The sequence below is a fragment of the Dipodomys merriami genome, unplaced genomic scaffold (genome assembly GCF_024711535.1).
Source record: "Dipodomys merriami isolate MVZ:Mamm:240054 unplaced genomic scaffold, mDipMer1.0.p SCAF_1, whole genome shotgun sequence".
NCBI lineage: Eukaryota > Metazoa > Chordata > Mammalia > Rodentia > Heteromyidae > Dipodomys > Dipodomys merriami.
In genome coordinates, this window is record NW_027202270.1 from 45,985,826 (window position 1) to 46,003,852 (window position 18,027).

General features: G+C 42.9%; 1 protein-coding gene across 1 annotated transcript in view; it reads left to right on the plus strand.

Moving 5' to 3' along the window:
- The first annotated feature begins 633 nt into the window (after positions 1–633).
- Positions 634–18,027, plus strand: part of Lrp2 (LDL receptor related protein 2) — a 196,126-nt gene continuing 178,732 nt past the window's right edge. The window contains exon 1 of the mRNA XM_070021406.1: positions 634–828. Coding sequence (XP_069877507.1) covers positions 750–828 — 79 coding nt within the window. The 5' untranslated portion in view covers positions 634–749. The remainder of the gene's footprint in view (positions 829–18,027) is intronic.

The window sequence follows — 18,027 nt, forward strand, 5'->3', positions numbered from 1 at the left end:
AGATTTCTCCAGCCCGAGAAATCCTGCGCTCCCAACCTTGTCTCCTCTCTCTTCTTCTTTCCTTCTGTCTTGTCTTTCCTTTTTCCATCTGTTCCTCCTCCCCGCCTCTACGCTTGACGTTTCCTTTCTGCATTCCTTCCCACGGCTCACTTGGTTTGTACGAGTGTGTCGGTGGGAGATTTCACGTGGATTGCCCGGCCCACTTCTGTTTGGGGACAAATTCTGCGGAGAGCCGAGGGCCGCGCGCGCCTGCCAGTCAAGATTTCCATGAGGCTGGAATGTGGGTGAATGAGGAGTGTGTGTGTGTGTGTGCACGCGTGAGTGAGCGTGGGAGAATGTCAGTGTGTGTGCCGGGGAGGAGCGTGTGCTCTTGTAGCATTGCACGCACAAGTGTGCGCGCGTGTGGAGGGCGCGCGTGTGAGCGCGCATGTGTTCGGGTGCCCACTCCTCCCCGCGCGGCGAAGTGCAGGGGGCGGGCCAGGCGGCAGGGGGCCTGCCCCGCTGGATTCCCGCATGCTAGTTCCGGGGCGGTCGGGTCTAAAGGGCTTTATGCACCGTCTGGAGGGTGGGGACTGGCGCTGCTAGAAAACGGGATGCCTCAGGCGTCGGGGCAGCCTTTTCGCCACTAGGAGGGAGCTGCAGCACGGACGGGAAGGAGTCGCCGGGAGTGGAGACGCTGCCTGGTCTGTGTGCGGCGCGCGCGCCCACCTCCCGGGGAAGGAACGGCGAGGCCGGGCACGGTCGTGGTGATGGAGCGCCGGGCGGCGGCGGTGGCTGGTACGCTGCTGCTGGCGCTGGCCGCCAGCCTAGTGCCGGTCCGAGGCCAAGGTAAGCGACCAGTGGCCGGCGCCCTGCGCGCAGCGCGCCCGGTGGGGGTTGAGTCCACGGGCCTGCGGAGAGCGAGCGAGGGCAGCGTGGGGCGGTGGCGTGGGAGCTGCCCCCCGCAGAAGCGCTCTGGCGGCCCCGTGAGCGGAGGTCAGCAGCGCCCCTTCTGCGTCCGCCCGGGAACCCAGCAGTCTCCAATTTGGAAACGCAATCCCGTGCGATTGCGTGACAGCGCACCCCACGGAGAATCGCGTCTTTGTCCCCACGCGGGCTTGTTCCGACCCTTTACGGAAAGCCCTGTGGGCTGGAACCCGGAAGACGCGGAGCTTCCCGCGCAGGGCTGCAGCCTCGGCCGGCGGCCGGCGGCCCGCGGGCCCGGCCCGGCGCTCCGTTCCTCCGCGTGGCCGCAGCGCAGCGCTCCACCTGCAGCGCCCCGCCGGCACGTCGGCTGGCGCGCCCGGGCGCGGGCGCCGCGCACCCCTCCCACCTCCGGCGAAACTTGGTCTCTCGGTGACCCCCAAGAGACCGCATCTCACGACACAGATCCTTTGCCAGCCCAGATAAGGCCAGGAGATGGGATTGGTTCAGAGAGCTGCTGATAGACCGGAGACTTTTTCTCGAAGGGTTTTCCTTTCCACCCCGGAGTGGAGGCTTTTGTGTTGATGAATGGGGCCCGTTTGCTCCGCCAGAGTTTGGGAGTTCGAATGCAGAAAGTTTCTAGTGTGACTTTAAGCTCTCTTTCACGTTGTCGGAGACGGTTTTTACAGAAACAGACGAGAGGGACAGAGAGGAACAAGCGGGGGGGGGGGGAGCCTGCAAGAAAGGGAAAGACAATCTTCAACTAAGTAGAAAGGAATGGAGAGAGTGAGAAAGAGGGGAAGAGCAGGAAAGAGCGAGTGAGCGGGTGAGAGGGAGAGAGGAAGGGGGAGGGAGGGGAGGAGGAAGGGAGGGAGGGAAGGGGAGAGAGAGGGAGAGGAGAGAGAAAGAGATGGACAGAGACAGAGCGAGGGAGCGAGCGAGGGGGGATAGAAAGAGAGGAGAGAGGGGAGAGAGAGAGAGAGAGAGAGAGAGAGAGAGAGAGAGAGAGAGAGAGAGAGAGAGAGAGAGAGAGAGAGAGAGAGAGAGAGAGAGAGAGAGAGAGAGACCCGGCGCGCGCTCGAGACCGGGAGAGGCCCGGGATGAATGGGCCGGGCGCAGGAACCTGCGGGCTCTCTCCCTGGCTTTGCGTTGCTAGGTAGCGGCCGGGAGCTGCGTGTGACCCACCACCAGACAGACAGAGAGGACGCTGCTGCCACCGCGGTGACTAATCTGTCTGTGGGGACGGAGGAGTCCCCCCTTTCCCCTCCTGCTCTTTCCCGTCGAACAACTTAATTGCCCGACAATAAAAATGAAACCCCTATTGTTGCAGGATTAGCCAAAGCAATAAATTGATTTCCCTGGATCACACATTGGGCTTGACTGGGGTGGTGGTGGTGGTGGTGGTGGTGGTGGATGGTGGAAGTCTGGGCTTGTGGAGAAGAGAGGGGAAGGCTTGTGGATGGGCCGAGGTGCCATGTATTCAAATGGTTAATCTGCTTTCTTTCTCAATTCTTAGCGTAAGCGCCTTACAGGGAATCAAGTAAGTAATTATACGGCAACTCCTAGCAGCACCCATTTCAGACTTCCTGGGAAGTTCAGGAAAGGCCAACAAACTCTGACTGTCGGGAAGGGGGGCGGGTGTTGTGGGGGATGGCAGGGTTTCTTGGAGCACCTTTCCTTAGTGCTGGAAACACGGAGAGAGGGTTATGTTATTGGTGGGGGTCGCCCAGTGCTAGGGGTCTATATGTCTGTAAACCACCCAGATCTTAATATCTATCTGCAAAATCCTGGTCATATTTAGCACATTATATACCTGTATCTAGAATGTTTCTGTCACTTGGAAAAAGAAAATCTTGCAAGACAGATGTGGAACTGTGGCTCAAGCAGTAAAGTGCTAGCCTTGAGTGAAAAACCTAAGGGGCAGTGCCTAAGCCCTGAGTTCAAACCCAAGAACTGCAACCAAAAAAATAAGTTTCTGAAAAAAAAGATAGCTGTTTATGTAGCAGGTAGTTTACCTTATATGGAAAAGACTCACTTGCGTAGTAACATGGGCAACCTGACATTTCTGTTGGGGCAGGAGGGAGAAAGAACTCACGTCAAAGGGATATTATGAAGATTAAACACATGGGACCTGCCATGTTGAAAGGGTATGCTATGCCATTATTACCATCCATGTTATTACAAATTATTACATAGAATGGGATATCTCTGGGGGGCTAGGAAGGTGGCTCAGTGGTAGAGCGCTTGCCTTGCATGCATGAGGCCCTGGGTTCGATTCCTCAGCACCACATAAGCAAAAAAAAAAAAGCCGGAAGTGGCGCTGTGGCTCAAGTGGTAGAGCGCTAGCCTTGAGCTGAAGAGCTGAGGGACAGTGCCCAGGCCCCATGACTGGACCCCCCCCCCAAAAAAAAAGAATGGAATATCTCTGGATGTAAACCACCAAGACTAGCCTACAGGTTATTTAGTAACTGGACCATTAACCCGGGGAAAGAATGTATGTTTAGGTGACACAGGGACATCTGTAGATGCAAGTATTTTATATGGTTTTTAATTTGTTCTACAACATATTTCAATTTAATGGTTTATTGAGAACTTTTCTGAAGCAAGTACTCTTATGCCAATTTTACAGATAGGAAAAGCAGAGGTACAGAATATTTTATCCAGGTCATACAGCCAGAAAATGGCAGAGGTCTGAGAAGCCTAAGGAATTCTAACCCTAGAGTCCTTAATGTAACTGCTACATAGTGTAGCTCTCTCTCTCTCTCTCTCTCTCTCTCTCTCTTTTTCACACACACACATCAGAAATATAAGGTAAATTACTTGCTGCTTAACTGCATATTTTTTCAGAAACTCTGTGTGTTGTGTGTGTGTGTGTGTGTGTGTGTGTGTGTGTGACAATATGGCTTGAATTCAGGACCTTGGGCACTGTACCTTAGCTTTTTCACTCAGGGCTGATACTTTACCACTGGAGCCACAGTTCCATGTCTGGCTTTTTGGTGGTTAATTGGAGATAAGAGTCTCATAAACTTTCCTGTCCAGGCTGGGTTTGAACTGTGATCTTAGCCTCTGAGTAGGTAGGATTACAAACATGAGCCACTGGTGCCCAGCTTTTTTTTTTTTTTTTTTCTGAGACCCTTCAAAAACCTAAATCCACATATGGTATCTGTATGTCTCAGTGTGGTATGATGAGATCTTTTACTTATCCTATGAAGTAAAATATGATGAAATTGCAAATGTTTTTAATAAAATTTGGCTTATTTTTTTGGTTTGTCATGGGGCTTGAACTCAGGGCCTGGGCACTTTAATTGAAGGTAAGAGTCTCATAGGTTTTCCTGACAGGTCTGGCTCTGAACTGCGATCCTCAGATCTCAGATTCCTCAATGACTAAGACTACAGGTGTGAGCCACCGGTACCCTGCAAGTGTTCTTTTGATTATTTATTAATTTTTTATTATTATAAAGATGATGTACAGAGGGGTTACCATTTCATAGGTCAGGTTATGAGTATATTTCTTTCTGGACACTGTCACCTCCTTCCTTCACTCTCTCCTAGTTTTTCCCTTCCAATACACCCCTCCCCTACAAGTTGTTCAGTTCATTTTCAACACAGTATCTAGTAAGTACCACTGCTGAATTTGTTCATCCTTTGTTCCTCATTTCTATACCCCTTAACCCCCACAAAAACAGATGAATGAACAAACAAGACAAACTGAAAAGAAAAAAAAAACACTTCTTGTTTCCTGCTTGGATTGGCTTCAAAGCATGATCCTCAGATCTCAGCACCCTGAGTAGGCCTGAGCCACTTGCTCCTGGCATGGATCAAATTTTTAATGATACAATTGACATAAAGATATCCCAGGACATTTTATGAGTATAAAGACATGAATTATGTCAAGTACTTAGCCTGGTGGGAGGCATATATACAGCAAAATTAGCTAGTTGCTGTTTTAATTATCTTTATGGACACTGACAGTAGCTTAGCCTTTTGCTTGCTGTTCATATTTCAAAGGTACTTAGAAGTCTTCGTCAAGCACTTTTTTTTACTAGCAGGTCTTTGAGGAATTCAGAATGTACTCTTGATTTTGTTTTCAAGAAATTAGTATTGACCTTAAAGTTACATTTTTTGATCTAATAACATTTTGGTTATGTGTTTACGGAGTAGCAATAAGGTTTATCATGATCACATCTTGGAGTGGACTTTCTGTATAAAAAGGACTATGGGAACAATGTAAACATGTGGCATTCTTGACCCTGAGCATCTCTAGGACCACTCTGATGCTTTCTATTTCAGAGTTGCCTTCTATTTTTCTGTTCCCTTCAATCACTGTCCCTTTTAATAGAAACGGTAATAGAAACTTAGATATCAGTTTGTCTGAGTCTGTTATTTTAAGATCATCAGTTAATTCTGCGGAAGTTAACTTCTGGGAAGGCCTGAACGCTCTGAAAGGGAAAAGGATTGAATACCTTGCCAAGGGTATAAAGTCTGAAGTAGAAGTAAAATCGAATTCTGAGTCTCTCATTCCTAGTCCACGCAGTGGCTCACATTCAGACGTGTCCTCTGAATGTCCTCTCTGTCCTTGTTCTGGCAGATGTCTAGATTCCTTTCTGGTGATCCTGACTTATCAGATGAGGTAAAGTATGTCAAGTAGTAGATGATCTTGGCGAATCCTTAAAAAAAATTGGATGTGCTTCTTATCTCAGGCCTAAGAGGAATTCTGTGATAGGTCAATCTAGTCACATGCCAATGCTTTCAGCTAGGTCTGGAATTTGCCTTATAGACCAACTACCAGAGATTATACCCTTTTCCAACCTCAAAGACCATGCCCTCTATCCACTTTTCAAATTGATGGGCCATTCCTGAAGAACTTTGGGGTTTTTAGTATACACCGCTGGAGAATTAGGCTTTATCTTCTTCAAGGTAATTAGTAGATGGTGGTTAATCACTGTCCATGTTCTCTATGCACGTAGTCATAAACATTTTATTATATATTTTCATTGAAGTTTAAAAAACATTGATGTCAAGAGCCTACATGTATATCCTGTGTTACTAAAATCATATTGTTACATTGACTTTGGGGTGCCTGTTAAGTGCTAGTACCTAGATCAGGGTAACTAGAAAGTAAAGGGTGATTACAAAAGATTTTATTTATTTAAACTAGTTATTGTAGTTTTGGGGATAAAATCCAGGCCCTTATGAATGAGAGGCAAGCTTTCTACTCTGACCTAAATTCTCAGCCTACAAACGATAATAAATTGAAAGAGATTCTGTTTGCATGAACATTGAACGACTAAAAAGGAACTAACTATGGAGCCCTATTTTAGAATGAGGGAAATGAATTATATCCTACTTTCCTCACGCGCCCCCCCCCCCCCCCCCCCCCAGTCCTGGAGCTTGAACTCAGCGCCCGGGAGCTGTCCCTGAGCTTTTTTGCTCAAGGCTAGTACTTTAGCCTCAACTCCACTTCTGGCTTTTTGGTGAGGAGTTGGAGATAAGACTCTTCTGGACTTTCCTGCTGTGTAGATTCTGGCCAGGATTATCAGATCTCATCTTCAAGGATAGCTAGGGTTATAGCCTGAGGCACTGCTATATCCTACTTTTTGATCTTGAGGAATGTATACTACCATCTTGAATATTCCAAAGCCTTTTCTAGTACTGAGTTTCTACAGTGTGCTGGTGAGCAGTAGTTCCAGTACTACAGAAAGGCAGAGGAGGGTGTGAACCCCCAGAGGAGTCTGGAATCCCACTTTGCTCTTGATTTTAGACAGAACCCATATACTATGTCACTGGCATGAGAAAAATTTAACAAGTTTCAAGATCAAAATTTTGGACTTCTTATAAATGATCAAGTTAGTGGTTTTAAAATGTCAAGAACGTTTCTTTGGTATCTTAAATGTTCCATAGAAGTCCTTGTATATGTTTGCTAAATAGACCTGTATTTGGTGGTACTAAGATTTGAATTCAGGATCTTGCACTTGCTAGATAGGCACTGTACCATTGAGCCACCTTCCCAGCCCCCTAAATAATTTCTTGACAACTCAGCATTATGAGAGGAAGGGGAATTTCTCAAGATCGGCAATCCTGGAATAATTCAATGAATTACAGGGAGTAAAGTACTAGACACATGAAGATAAAAAGACGTGGTTGATCTGTGTTAATGGCAGCATTGTGCAACCTTAAATTTAGAAGAGGAAATGGAAGGATTAATAGAAGATTTATTTGGAGCCTAAAGGTTTCTTATTTGAAGTAGGTCTTTGTGATAAATAGGCAAGTTCTAGAAAATGAACTGAGAGAAATCAGGAGCAGGAGCTCTTGAGTCCATATCATTTTTCTGCGACACCTAGAACTTTATTCCTTTTTTTTTTCTTTTTGTCAGTCGTGGGGCTTGAACTCTGGGCCTGAGTACTGTCCCTGAGCTCTTCAGCTCCAGGCAAGTGCTCTCCACTTGAGCCACAGTGCCACTTCCAGTTTTCTAGTGGTTTATTGGAGATAAGAGTCTCATGGACTTTTCTGCCTAGGCTGGCTTTGAACCATGTTCCTCAGATCTCAGCCTCCTGAGTAGCTAGGATTAGAGGCATGAGCCACCAGCGCATGGCCCTTTGCTCCTTTTCTAACTTACTTGATTCCCTTGTTTATGTGTCTAATATTTTGTCCCTTTCCCAAGTGCTTGATCTTTGCCTAGAGACTGAGATAAAGAGGTAAAGAAGAGAAAGTTTGGAGACAGGTTAAGATGCTTCTATGGAGCACATCTAGGAGCATATCTAGGACTTAATCTTCCATTAATGGTAGAACAGGTTTCTTTCATCCTTTACTGAATTAATTCAGAATATCAGAAAAAAATGCATTCTATGCCAATGATTACTTTGTTCTTCTTTAATTTAAATCTTGTTTCTAATAACAGGTGCTGAGAAAATGGAACCATTATCATTCCTAAAATAGGATGGTTAATTTATATTTGCTCACCTCTGGTGTAGTATAGCATGACATGTGATGAAAGAAATATGTCTCCTCTCTCAGAAGATGACAGAATAGACAATATGAAGTTTCATGTTGAAATCTCAATACTTTTGGTCATTAGCTGTCAGATCATACTTGACCCCAAGGTTATAGGAAACAGAAATGAATAAAAGTAGGAAATGTAATTCCTATCCTATGCATTAAAAAAATTAAGCCACTGTTGCCAAGGATATAAGCTTTATTGCTTCTTTTAGGTTTATATAGTCTCAGCCAATAACACATAATTCCTCTAAACTTTGAAAATAAGCTTTTATTCACTTATCTATTGAAATATATTTGGTGACAGTATATCTATTTTTGAGGGCCTAATGGGTATTTAGGAATCCTGAAAAGAAAAAAAGGAAGAGGACTGTAGCTACAATTTTGTTATATTATATATATATTTTGGTGCTTGGCACTATAATCTTAGCTACTAAGGCGGTGAAATTTGAGGATCACAGTTTGAAGCCAGCCTGGGCAGGAAGTGGTGTGGCTCAGGTGGTAGAGTGCTGACCTTGATCACAAAGAGGCTCAGACACAGACCTGACTTCAAGACCCAGGTCTGGTAAAAAAAAAATAATTTTTTTGGTATTTTCACATAAAAATATGGAAATATCCTGTCATGGTGTCAGAGATAGACATACCACTTCGGATCCAAATCTTTGGTTTTTCAACTCAGCTTGGAGAAACTTTTCTCAGTAAAGTCTGAAAAAATTTAAATCCTTCATTGCTAAAGGAAATACTTAAATTCTGTTCGATTTTAAGAATGGAAATATTTTATACCAGGAGTAGTAGTTCACATCTGTAATCCCAGCACTCAAGAGACTGAAGCAAGAGGATCATGAGTTCACGATCAGCCTGGGTTACTGTGACCCTATCTCAAAGAAAAAAGCTAATCAAAAAATTGAAATAATATATATGAAATATATCAATTGTACCCACAATTTAAACTTGTTAAAGGGGAGTTAACAAAGCTAGCCTATACTTTGACACTGGTTTAATTTTAATGTAGGGAAGAGTGTGGAGGACCCTTTTTGTTTCAAGAAACAAGAAATAGAAAACCCAACTCAAATTGGCTTAAACAATACAGGCTATTTCTTGGCCCATGAAAGTGCAAAATCCTGAAGGCAAGTGGAGTTCAGGTGAGGTACAGTCAGGGTTTCCAGTTCCCTTCTTTCTTTGTATTTTTCTTGACTCCCTTCTCCTTGCAGAATTTCAGCTTTGTTTCAGTGTAGTTTTCCATAGGATTGTAATATGGCTGCCAGGGCAAATAGGGCTACACGTTTCCTTGATCGTATCTGGGGGATTCAGCTTTACAAAGGGTTCAGTTTGGTTCTTAAAAGCATTGTTTCACCATAATAACTTGGAATGTTACAATTTCTAACATCCTTGGATGACTGTCAGTCGGCTTTCCAAACTTGGGATAGTCAATAATTACCTGGGGAGTTTTATAAAGTATATAAATTCTTAGGCCAAAACCCATACGTACTAAGTCAAGAGTATGGTAATCTATATTTTGAAGAGCTCCCAGAGGGTGCATAGTTTGGGAACAACCAATTCTGGGTAGCCCCTCTCATGTTTTTGGTTTATAAATGGAGATGAACTGACATCACTGCATTCCTTCCTGTGACTGAGTCAAATTTTGCCTTCAAGTGTCCAATTTTGTCTTCCTTTTATATAGGGAAGTTACAAGGAAAAATCAGTCGCTTTCTAATCTCAGGATGGCAAGAAGCTGTAGCCTGTTCCTGCTCATCTCTTCTGGCGACGATAGATCCTAAAGCTCTATCGCTGATCGTGTCTTTTGTAGATTTTGCTCTTTCTCTAGACATCCTTGAAGCCTTCTTTGCACTTTAGGGGGTTATGACTATTGAAGGTCTTCTACCTTTCTTACCCGAGTCAGGAATTTATCACTAGCTTCTAGAGCTAGTTTATAGTTGGAATGAGTGTATTGCAAAACTCTCTACCTCATTTCCTTTATACCCTAAACTTAATCTCTGTTGACCTCCCTGGGACTTAAACTCCCCTGATCCTATTACCCCTTCACCATCCTTCTAATCATTTATTTACTTCCTCAGCTTATATTTTATGGCCTATTGTTAAAATTACTTCCTATTTTCAGCAACTTGGCTCCTTTAACTTACATATTGTGCTCTGTAAAACTCTTGGTTAATACTCATCTGCAATGTTTTTCCACAGAGTGGCTAAACAATATAAAAAACTATGCTAAGTATTCTGACTTTCCTCACTTGAAATTCATGAAATGAAAGCCAGCAGCCACCAATGACCTGTAATCCTAGCTACTCAGGAGGCTAAGATGCGTGGATTGAGGCTGGAAGCCAGCCGAGATTGGAAAGTCTGCAAGATCTATCTCCAATTAACCAGCAAAAAGCAGTAAGTAGAGTTGTGGCTCAAGTGGTAGAGCACTGGTATTGAGTAAAAAAGCCAAGTGAGAATGTGAAGCACTTAGTTCAAGCCCGAGTAGTAGCAACAAACAGTCATTTTTGGATTTGCTTCCACACTAGTCCATTCAGTTTCCTGCTTCCCCGTTTCTCCTCGAATTTCTAAGAAGTTCTGCTTAGATATTGATTTTTCTTTTATAGAGGTGCAAATAGAAACATTGAAGAGAGGACTATAAGCTCTCATGACTACCAGCATCATGTGTCCTTCACTGCAGTCTGTCTTTCTTCAGTGTTCTAGAAGAACTTGGCCATGCTCTTATATTCAAAACTCGCTCATATTCTAGATTCTATCTTCCCTATCTCCCAGTATGTTTCCTCTGTGTTTTACAAAATCCCCTCTTTCTCCCTTTTAGGTACCAGCACAGTTTTTCTAGTCTTCTTTATAGTAACTTTGTGTGTGTATGTGTGTGGGTGTGTGTGTGTGTGAGAGAGAGAGAGAGAGAGAGAGAGAGAGAAAGAGAGAGAGAGAGAGAGGGAGAGAGGGAGAGAGAGAGAGAGAGAGAGAGAGAGAGAGAGAGAGGGAGAGACAGAGACAGAGACAGAGTCAGAGACAGAGAGTGTCCTGGTGCTTGAGCCACAGCACCACTTCTGGCTTTTCTGTTTCTGTGGTACTGAGGAATCGAACCCAGGGCTTCATGCATACTAGGCAAGCACTCTACCATTAAGCCACTTTGCTAGCCTACAGTAACATGTTGATAGGCTTGGCAATATCCGCTGTCCTTTGCCTCCAATTTTTCCTCAATCAATGCTCTTCAGGATTTCAGGATTTTTTTGACTTTTTATCAAAGTCTCTAATGACCTCCATGTTGTTGAGTCCAAGGATTCATGTTCATGTCTGTTCTCTTTATATTTTTGTGGTGCTGGGAACTGCACTCTGGGCCTTGTACAGAACAGGCAAATGTAGGCAAGTGCTAGACTAGCTTTGGTCTTATTTAGCTAGTCAGCTTGACTCGACATAGTGTATCCTGTCCTGTTTCATGAAACAGTTCATCTGGTTTCCAAGAAACTACCTTTCTTTCTGCCTTCCTTCCTTTCTTGTTGGCCCCTCCTTATTATCTCCTTGGAATCCTTTGCCTGTTTCTATCTCCCTAACCTGTTTTCTGCTGTAAATGCTCGACTTCTTTGGTGACTTCATTCAGTCCCCTGGCTTTAAATACTATCAATATGGTGAGAAATTTCAAATTTAGGAATCTAGTCCAGACCACTGTCAAGCTACCCACTTGACATATCCACTTAATTGTCTGATAGTCCCCTTAAACTTAACAGATTCAGAGTTGGACTCCTGATCTCCACTAAAGCCCTAAATCTGCTTTCTATGCGGAATTCCTTATCTCAGTGATGGCTGCTCCAATCCCACTCAGGCTCCAAACCTTTGATTCTGTGTTGACTCTTCTTTTTCTTTTCAACCCCAATATCTAATCCACCGGAAAATCCCAATGTTAGAGTTGGGTGTGGTGATGCACACGTGTAATCTTAGCACTTCAGAGGCAGAGACAAGAGGATCACAAAGTTCAAGACTAATCTGGGCTGCATATTGTGAAATCCTGCCTGCCCCCCACACAAAAAAGGCCGTGGATGTGGTTCAAAAGATAGAATGCCTGGTCAACAAGCTGGAGGCCCCTGAGTTCAACCCACTGTACTCCTAAATACCAACCAACTAAACAACAGCAAAACAACAAAGAAAGAAAAATAAAAGAAAAAAATAGAATGAAGGAAAAGAAAAGGATAATAAACTACTACCACCAACAACAAAAAAGGTCAATCTTGAAAATACACAGTCAAATCTGTTTTATTTATTTTTATCATTTGGGGGGCTTGAACTCAGGGCCTGGGATCTGTTCCTGAGCTCTTTTGCTCAAGACTAGAGCTCTACCACTTTGAGCCACAGTGCCACTTCCAGTTTTTGAGTGGTTAGTTTGAGTAGTTAGTAGTTAGAGATAAGAGTCTCACAGGGACTTTTCTGTCCAGGCTGGCTTCAAACTGTGATCCTCAGATCTCAGTTTCCTGAGTACCTAGGATTATAGGCATGAGCCACCAGTGCCCAGCTGAGTCCAATCTTATAAAAACGTATTTTTAAAATTTTTAATCAATTAATTAATTAATTAATTAATATTTTAAACCAATTTTACCTCCATTGTATGGTCCAAGTGACCACTATGTCTTGTCTGGATTATTGTAATATGTTCTGATGGTCATCCTCTTCTCTCTTTCTTTCTGTCTGCTTCCACTGGTAACTATAGAAAGCCTCTTCTAACATCACAACCTTTCACTGCTTTAAAACTCCATTGGCAGCTGCTCCAGAGGCTCACGTCTGTAATCCTAGCTACTCAGGAGGCTGAGACTATGATCTGAGGGTCACAGTTCAAGGCCAGCCTGGGCAGGAAGGTCCATGAGACTCTTATCTCCAGTTAACCACCAAAAACTGGAAGTGGCTGGCTCAAGAGCTAGAGTGCTTGCCTTGAGCTGAAGAGCTGAGGGACAGCGCCCAGGCCCAGAGTTCACGCCCCACAACCAACCAACGAAACAAAACCAACAAACAAAAAAAGCTCCATTGGCTTCTGTTACATACCAGTTGAGTGGTCCAGAAGCAGACACTGAGAGTGTAAGTGAAGTATAAGACATTCATTAATGTCAATGCCTGTGCAAGGAAAGAGAGTAAAGAGGACTGGCAGAAGAAAACTTGAACTGTGATAAGACATTGGGCAATCTAGTTGAGGCTGTGGAATAAGAGCTGGCTGTCTTGATTCAGGTTGAAATGGCCTTGCTCAGTCACTGGACATGGCTGGGGCTTTCTCCAGCAGAGACAGATCCTAAAGGAGCTGATTGTAGGTGAATATCTTCCTTTGCAGGTTGAAGAGGAACCCTAGTGGTGCATCTCTACTTTCTCATTTCATAAATCCAAGTCCTACAAGATTCTCCCTGTCTGGCTTCTACACTACCTCCCAGACCCCTCCTCCTTTTCTTTTCCCCTGCTCACATGCTCCAGGCACCGTTGCCCTAACACGATGAGTGTTTCCAGGCCTCTGTACTTCCTTCTCTCTTCTTGAATGCTCTTGGCTCTGCATGTCTTATTTGTTTTACCTCCTGCAAATCTTTGCTTATAGTCCATCTTCTCTCATTCTTTGATGATTTCTTTTCTTTCCTCCTCCTCCTCTTCCTCCTCCTCCTTCTTCTTTAAAAGTACCTCTTACCATCTGACATTAGCTGTATTAAGTTACATACGTATTATTTGTTATTATTTTTTTGGAGGGTCTTGAATTTAGGGCCTTGCACCTTTTGTTAACTGTTTTGCTCAAGGTTGGCTCTTTACCCACTTGAGCCACATCTCCACTTCTGGCTTTTTGTTAGATAATTGGAAATAAGAATTGGGGATTTGTCTGATTTTGAATCTCAATTCTCAGGTCTGAGCCTTCTGAGTAGCTAGGAATACAGACATGAGCCATAATTGTCTCCCATTGTCTTAACTTCTTCCATGAGGCAGGGATTTTAATCTCATTCATTGCTGTATCCTTAGGATATTAGAGAGGACAAAATAAGGTTGAGTGAATGAATGCATAGATGCCCATATTGATTTCAAGAAGACACAATCTCCTAGCATTTGGGAGGCTGAGGCAGGAGGATTACAAGTTTGAGCCTTAGCCTGTGCTACATAGAAAGATTCTGTCTGAAAGTAAAATATAAAAAAAGGGCTGGGAGTATATTGCAGATGTAGAGTATTTGGCATCCTCAAATCATCCTTATGTGTGTAGTATTGGCAGTTCTAAATTCCCCCAGCTCCCTGGAGGCCCATCAAGATCTGATGGAGAAAAAAAGAAAATTGCTGTCTCTATCCAAGCAAGTGGCTTAGCAACGCTGTTGCTTTCCATTTGACTGTCCTCCTCTTCTCTCCCTCCTTGCCCACCCCTACTGGTGAGCCCCGATGTGTTTGAGAGTAGCCATATCTGTATCTGTCTTTTTAACTTCTCTCTCAGACCCTTGGTAACCCTCAGAATTCCCCAGTACATAGAGCACGGGTTATTCTGCTGTTTTTAAATCCCAGATTTTATACAGTAGCTCTTATAAAAAGATAAGCCGAAGTTTTTCCACATTATATTTGTGGACTGCCATTCTGTATTTAAACAGAACACAAAAGAAAGCTGTCTGAGACCACTGCACAGTGAAAACAGCCTGGATGAGACAAAAGGCCCTCTTTGAAGAGGGAGTGGCTGCCCAACTCAGGGAGGCCTTGAGACCCAGGACGGAGGTGGGAAGACCCTCCCATGTCCAGTCAGGACATTCATGAGTCTTGTTCCTGATGAATGAAGGAAAAATGGGTCCAACCAAAGGGCCTCAGGCTACTGAAAAAGGCCCTTTAGGTGCTTGTGCTATGGGCTGTTTTTCTTGATTCAGTTCCTCTTCTTTTGATGACTCTAGTAAATAAGTTTGAGACAGAGGGATGGCTGAGTTACATGCATGCTCATGTAGAGAAGTTGGAGGAATGAATGAAAAGAATAATGACTGCAATTTTTAGTGCCTTCTCTGAACCTGGCCTAGATAGTCCTAAGTGTGTTTGAGGTATTAGTTCACCTGCTTTATCAACAGTACAACTTTTTCTGGGTAAAATACCAATGCAAAAACAGGTAGGGTCTTTGCTCAAAGGCATTCAGTTACTAAATGGTAGAAACAAGGTTTGAACTCAGAACCCTAGTTTGTGTTTGATGTTGCTCTGGATAAGTAGAAGGGTTTATTTGATCATGTACAAAGGAATGCTAAAACCCTTCCTTATGATAAAGTTACTCATCTCAGAGGCTGGTACCGTCTCAGCTCAGCTTTGGGGCATTTTAGTGCCACTTTCAGAAGTTCTTTAATTCTTTCATCATATATTGATGGAGACCTTATGCTCCAGCCATGATATAGCTAGATACTGTGAGTATAATGTCTCCCTTGACATAGACCTTGTCTTATACAGCTTCATTTTGAAAAGAGTTCATTTCTCCCTCAACCTCACCTTCTTTTCTATTCTCTTTAGGTACAGGCTGATTTTTTTTTCCTGCTGAGTTGCTCCTAAACTACCATGATATTATCTAGGAACACCATTTTCTCCTTAATTACACAACTTTTAATTCAAAACACCCTTAGCGTATCAGAGAGTTCTATTTAAGGTTTAGTAAGGGATAGCAGAGACATAGAGACTTTCAAGGGATTTTCTTGCTTGATGTTGGTAGGAAAAAATTCAAAGTTCTCTTATATGAAGTGGTAGAAGAAGGTAATGTACAACCAAATGAGAAAAAGTCTCTCTGCACCCCAGTGGAGGCTGTTCTTGTGGGTTCAAAGACATTATCTCTTCCTTGCCAAACACGTTTAAAGGTCTCCTGGCTCCATAACATCTGTCTCTGTGGTCAGAGGTCTGTTCTGTCATCATTAAAGCCAGTTCTTCAGAGGAAGTCATTGGTTCTTGCTGAAACCTCTGGTTACAAAGCATAAATGTTTTCTGTAGCAGGGAAAACTCATTGGTTGAACTAGTAATGCACAATAATTGTCAGAAGAAGGCTTGGAAGGAATAGGACTCAAGCTGGGAGAGGGAGAGGTGGTGCCCATCGCTAACAGTGAGCATTCAGGAAGCTGAGAAGAGGATCCTGAGTTCCATGTCAACCTGGGCTATGTAATGTGATCCTGGAAAGAGAGAAGAGGAAGGGGGGAGGGAGAGGGAGAGACAAAGTTGGTATGTTTTGATAGTGTCTAAGAAATTTTTTAAAAAGCCTAATAGGCAAAAAGGCACACACATAATTCTGAGTCAATAGTTAAATGCTTAACTGAAAAGTGGCTAATGGCTTTTGCAACAAAATTCTGGATATTTTTTTCTAGCTCACTTCTGACATGAAAAATTTACTTCTTTAATATTTGGTGCAGTGAGGTGTTGAAAGAATTTGCTAAGTAATCACTGGAAGTTGAGAATCTAGTGAAAAACAAAATTCACAGCTTAAAAATTGAACCTACTAACTGGAAGGCAGTGAAAGTTTGATTCTCCCTGCTGTAAATAATTAAACCAACAAAAGCACACATGGTGTCAAGAGAAACTCCTTACTAAGAAGGATGCAATTGCAGTGGACTTGTGCACTTCTCTGCAAGGAAGTGTCATCAGAGAGGTCTTTAACTGTAGATTCCACGTGCAATAAAAACCCACTGTAATCTAGATCAGTTTTTCAAGCATTTAGATGTGATTAAAGGAGAGAAGAGAATGTAGAGGGACAAAGTTTTACTAAGGTCTTAACACTCTTTAGGAGGTCTAAGTGATTTGTCAAAGTGACCTGGAACTTTGGTCTCTTCCAGAGCTTTTCTGCTTCATGAACACATCGGCAGATCAAAGACAGCGGGCTCTATTTGTGTACAATAGAGCCACTAATTGAGAATTGGATGGACTGGACACATATAGGATGTATTTCTGATTTTTTCCCCCTAACGCTGCTAATTTTCTTACCTCCCCCTGTCATTTTTGTAGTGGTGGTGTGGTGGTGGTTGTGGTTGGGGTTGACTTTAATTTTTCTAAATGTGAAGTAGAGGATACGATTTTACAGTTTTCATAGAGGAAGGCTCTGAGTATTAATATTTGATATTTATTAATTTACCTATTTCTTTATGAGAAATGATCTTGCTATGTATGCAACCCAGGTTGGCCTTACACTCTTGATCCTCCTGCTTCAGTCTCCTCAGGGCCAAGATTATAGCTTGTTACCAACGTGCCTAGATAACTATTGGCATTTACAAAGTGTGTTGATTTATAAAGGAAACATGTAATTGATGTGTCTGTGTACATTTTATAATAAAAAGTGGGTTTTTTTTGGTGCTGGGGATTGAACCCAGGACATATCATTTATGCCCCACTGAACACCTATTTCTAGGTGTTGTATTTATTTGTATAATCATCACAATCAGGATTAGAACAATTCAACCTCCATCAAATATCCTGTGCCATTCCTTTATGCTTTTAAAGTTTTCTTTTTAGAAAACTCACTTTCCCATATGAAAGTTCCAATGACTTTCATTTGTTCATTTTCATTCAAGAAGTATTTCTTGCTCATTTTTGAGGTAATTCAAAATGACACAGTTGGTAAGGGTGCGTAGTTGGCTTTCTTTTATTATAACAGAGGGGATCCCCCGCTGCCCCCCACCCAAGTGATGGCAGCTCTTTCAGAATAGCTACATAAGAAATGTTGCTTGTTGCTAGATTGGAATCTGCAAAGAAAACACACTCAACTATCTCCTTTGAAAGGAAGGACAGAGGTTTATTTTTTATTTAACAATTTACCCCTTGACACCTGGGAAATGATTAGTTGATGTTTTCAAAGAAGATTAAGTCAGTGTGGTTCATTAACTGTGGTAATCAGCTGACTTGAATCAATTAACTCTTTGTTAACAATTTCCATTAAATTTGTAAATAAATGACTAAAATTAGTAAATTGCACCCTTAAGATTAAAGGCTACTTGCTGATTTATTTTGTTGATGACAAATTAGAGATAGTTTTTCTTTTCATCTCATACCCTCCCTGCCAGCCTTACGCTAATAAGGAGAATACTAAAGCTAATTTTAGATTGAGAGTGACACTTGAGGATAATGTCTAATATATGGTTTTAAAGAAAAGTTGGACTTCAAGACTCCTTGCTTCTTCATTTCAGCTTGTTTTGAAAGAAAGAC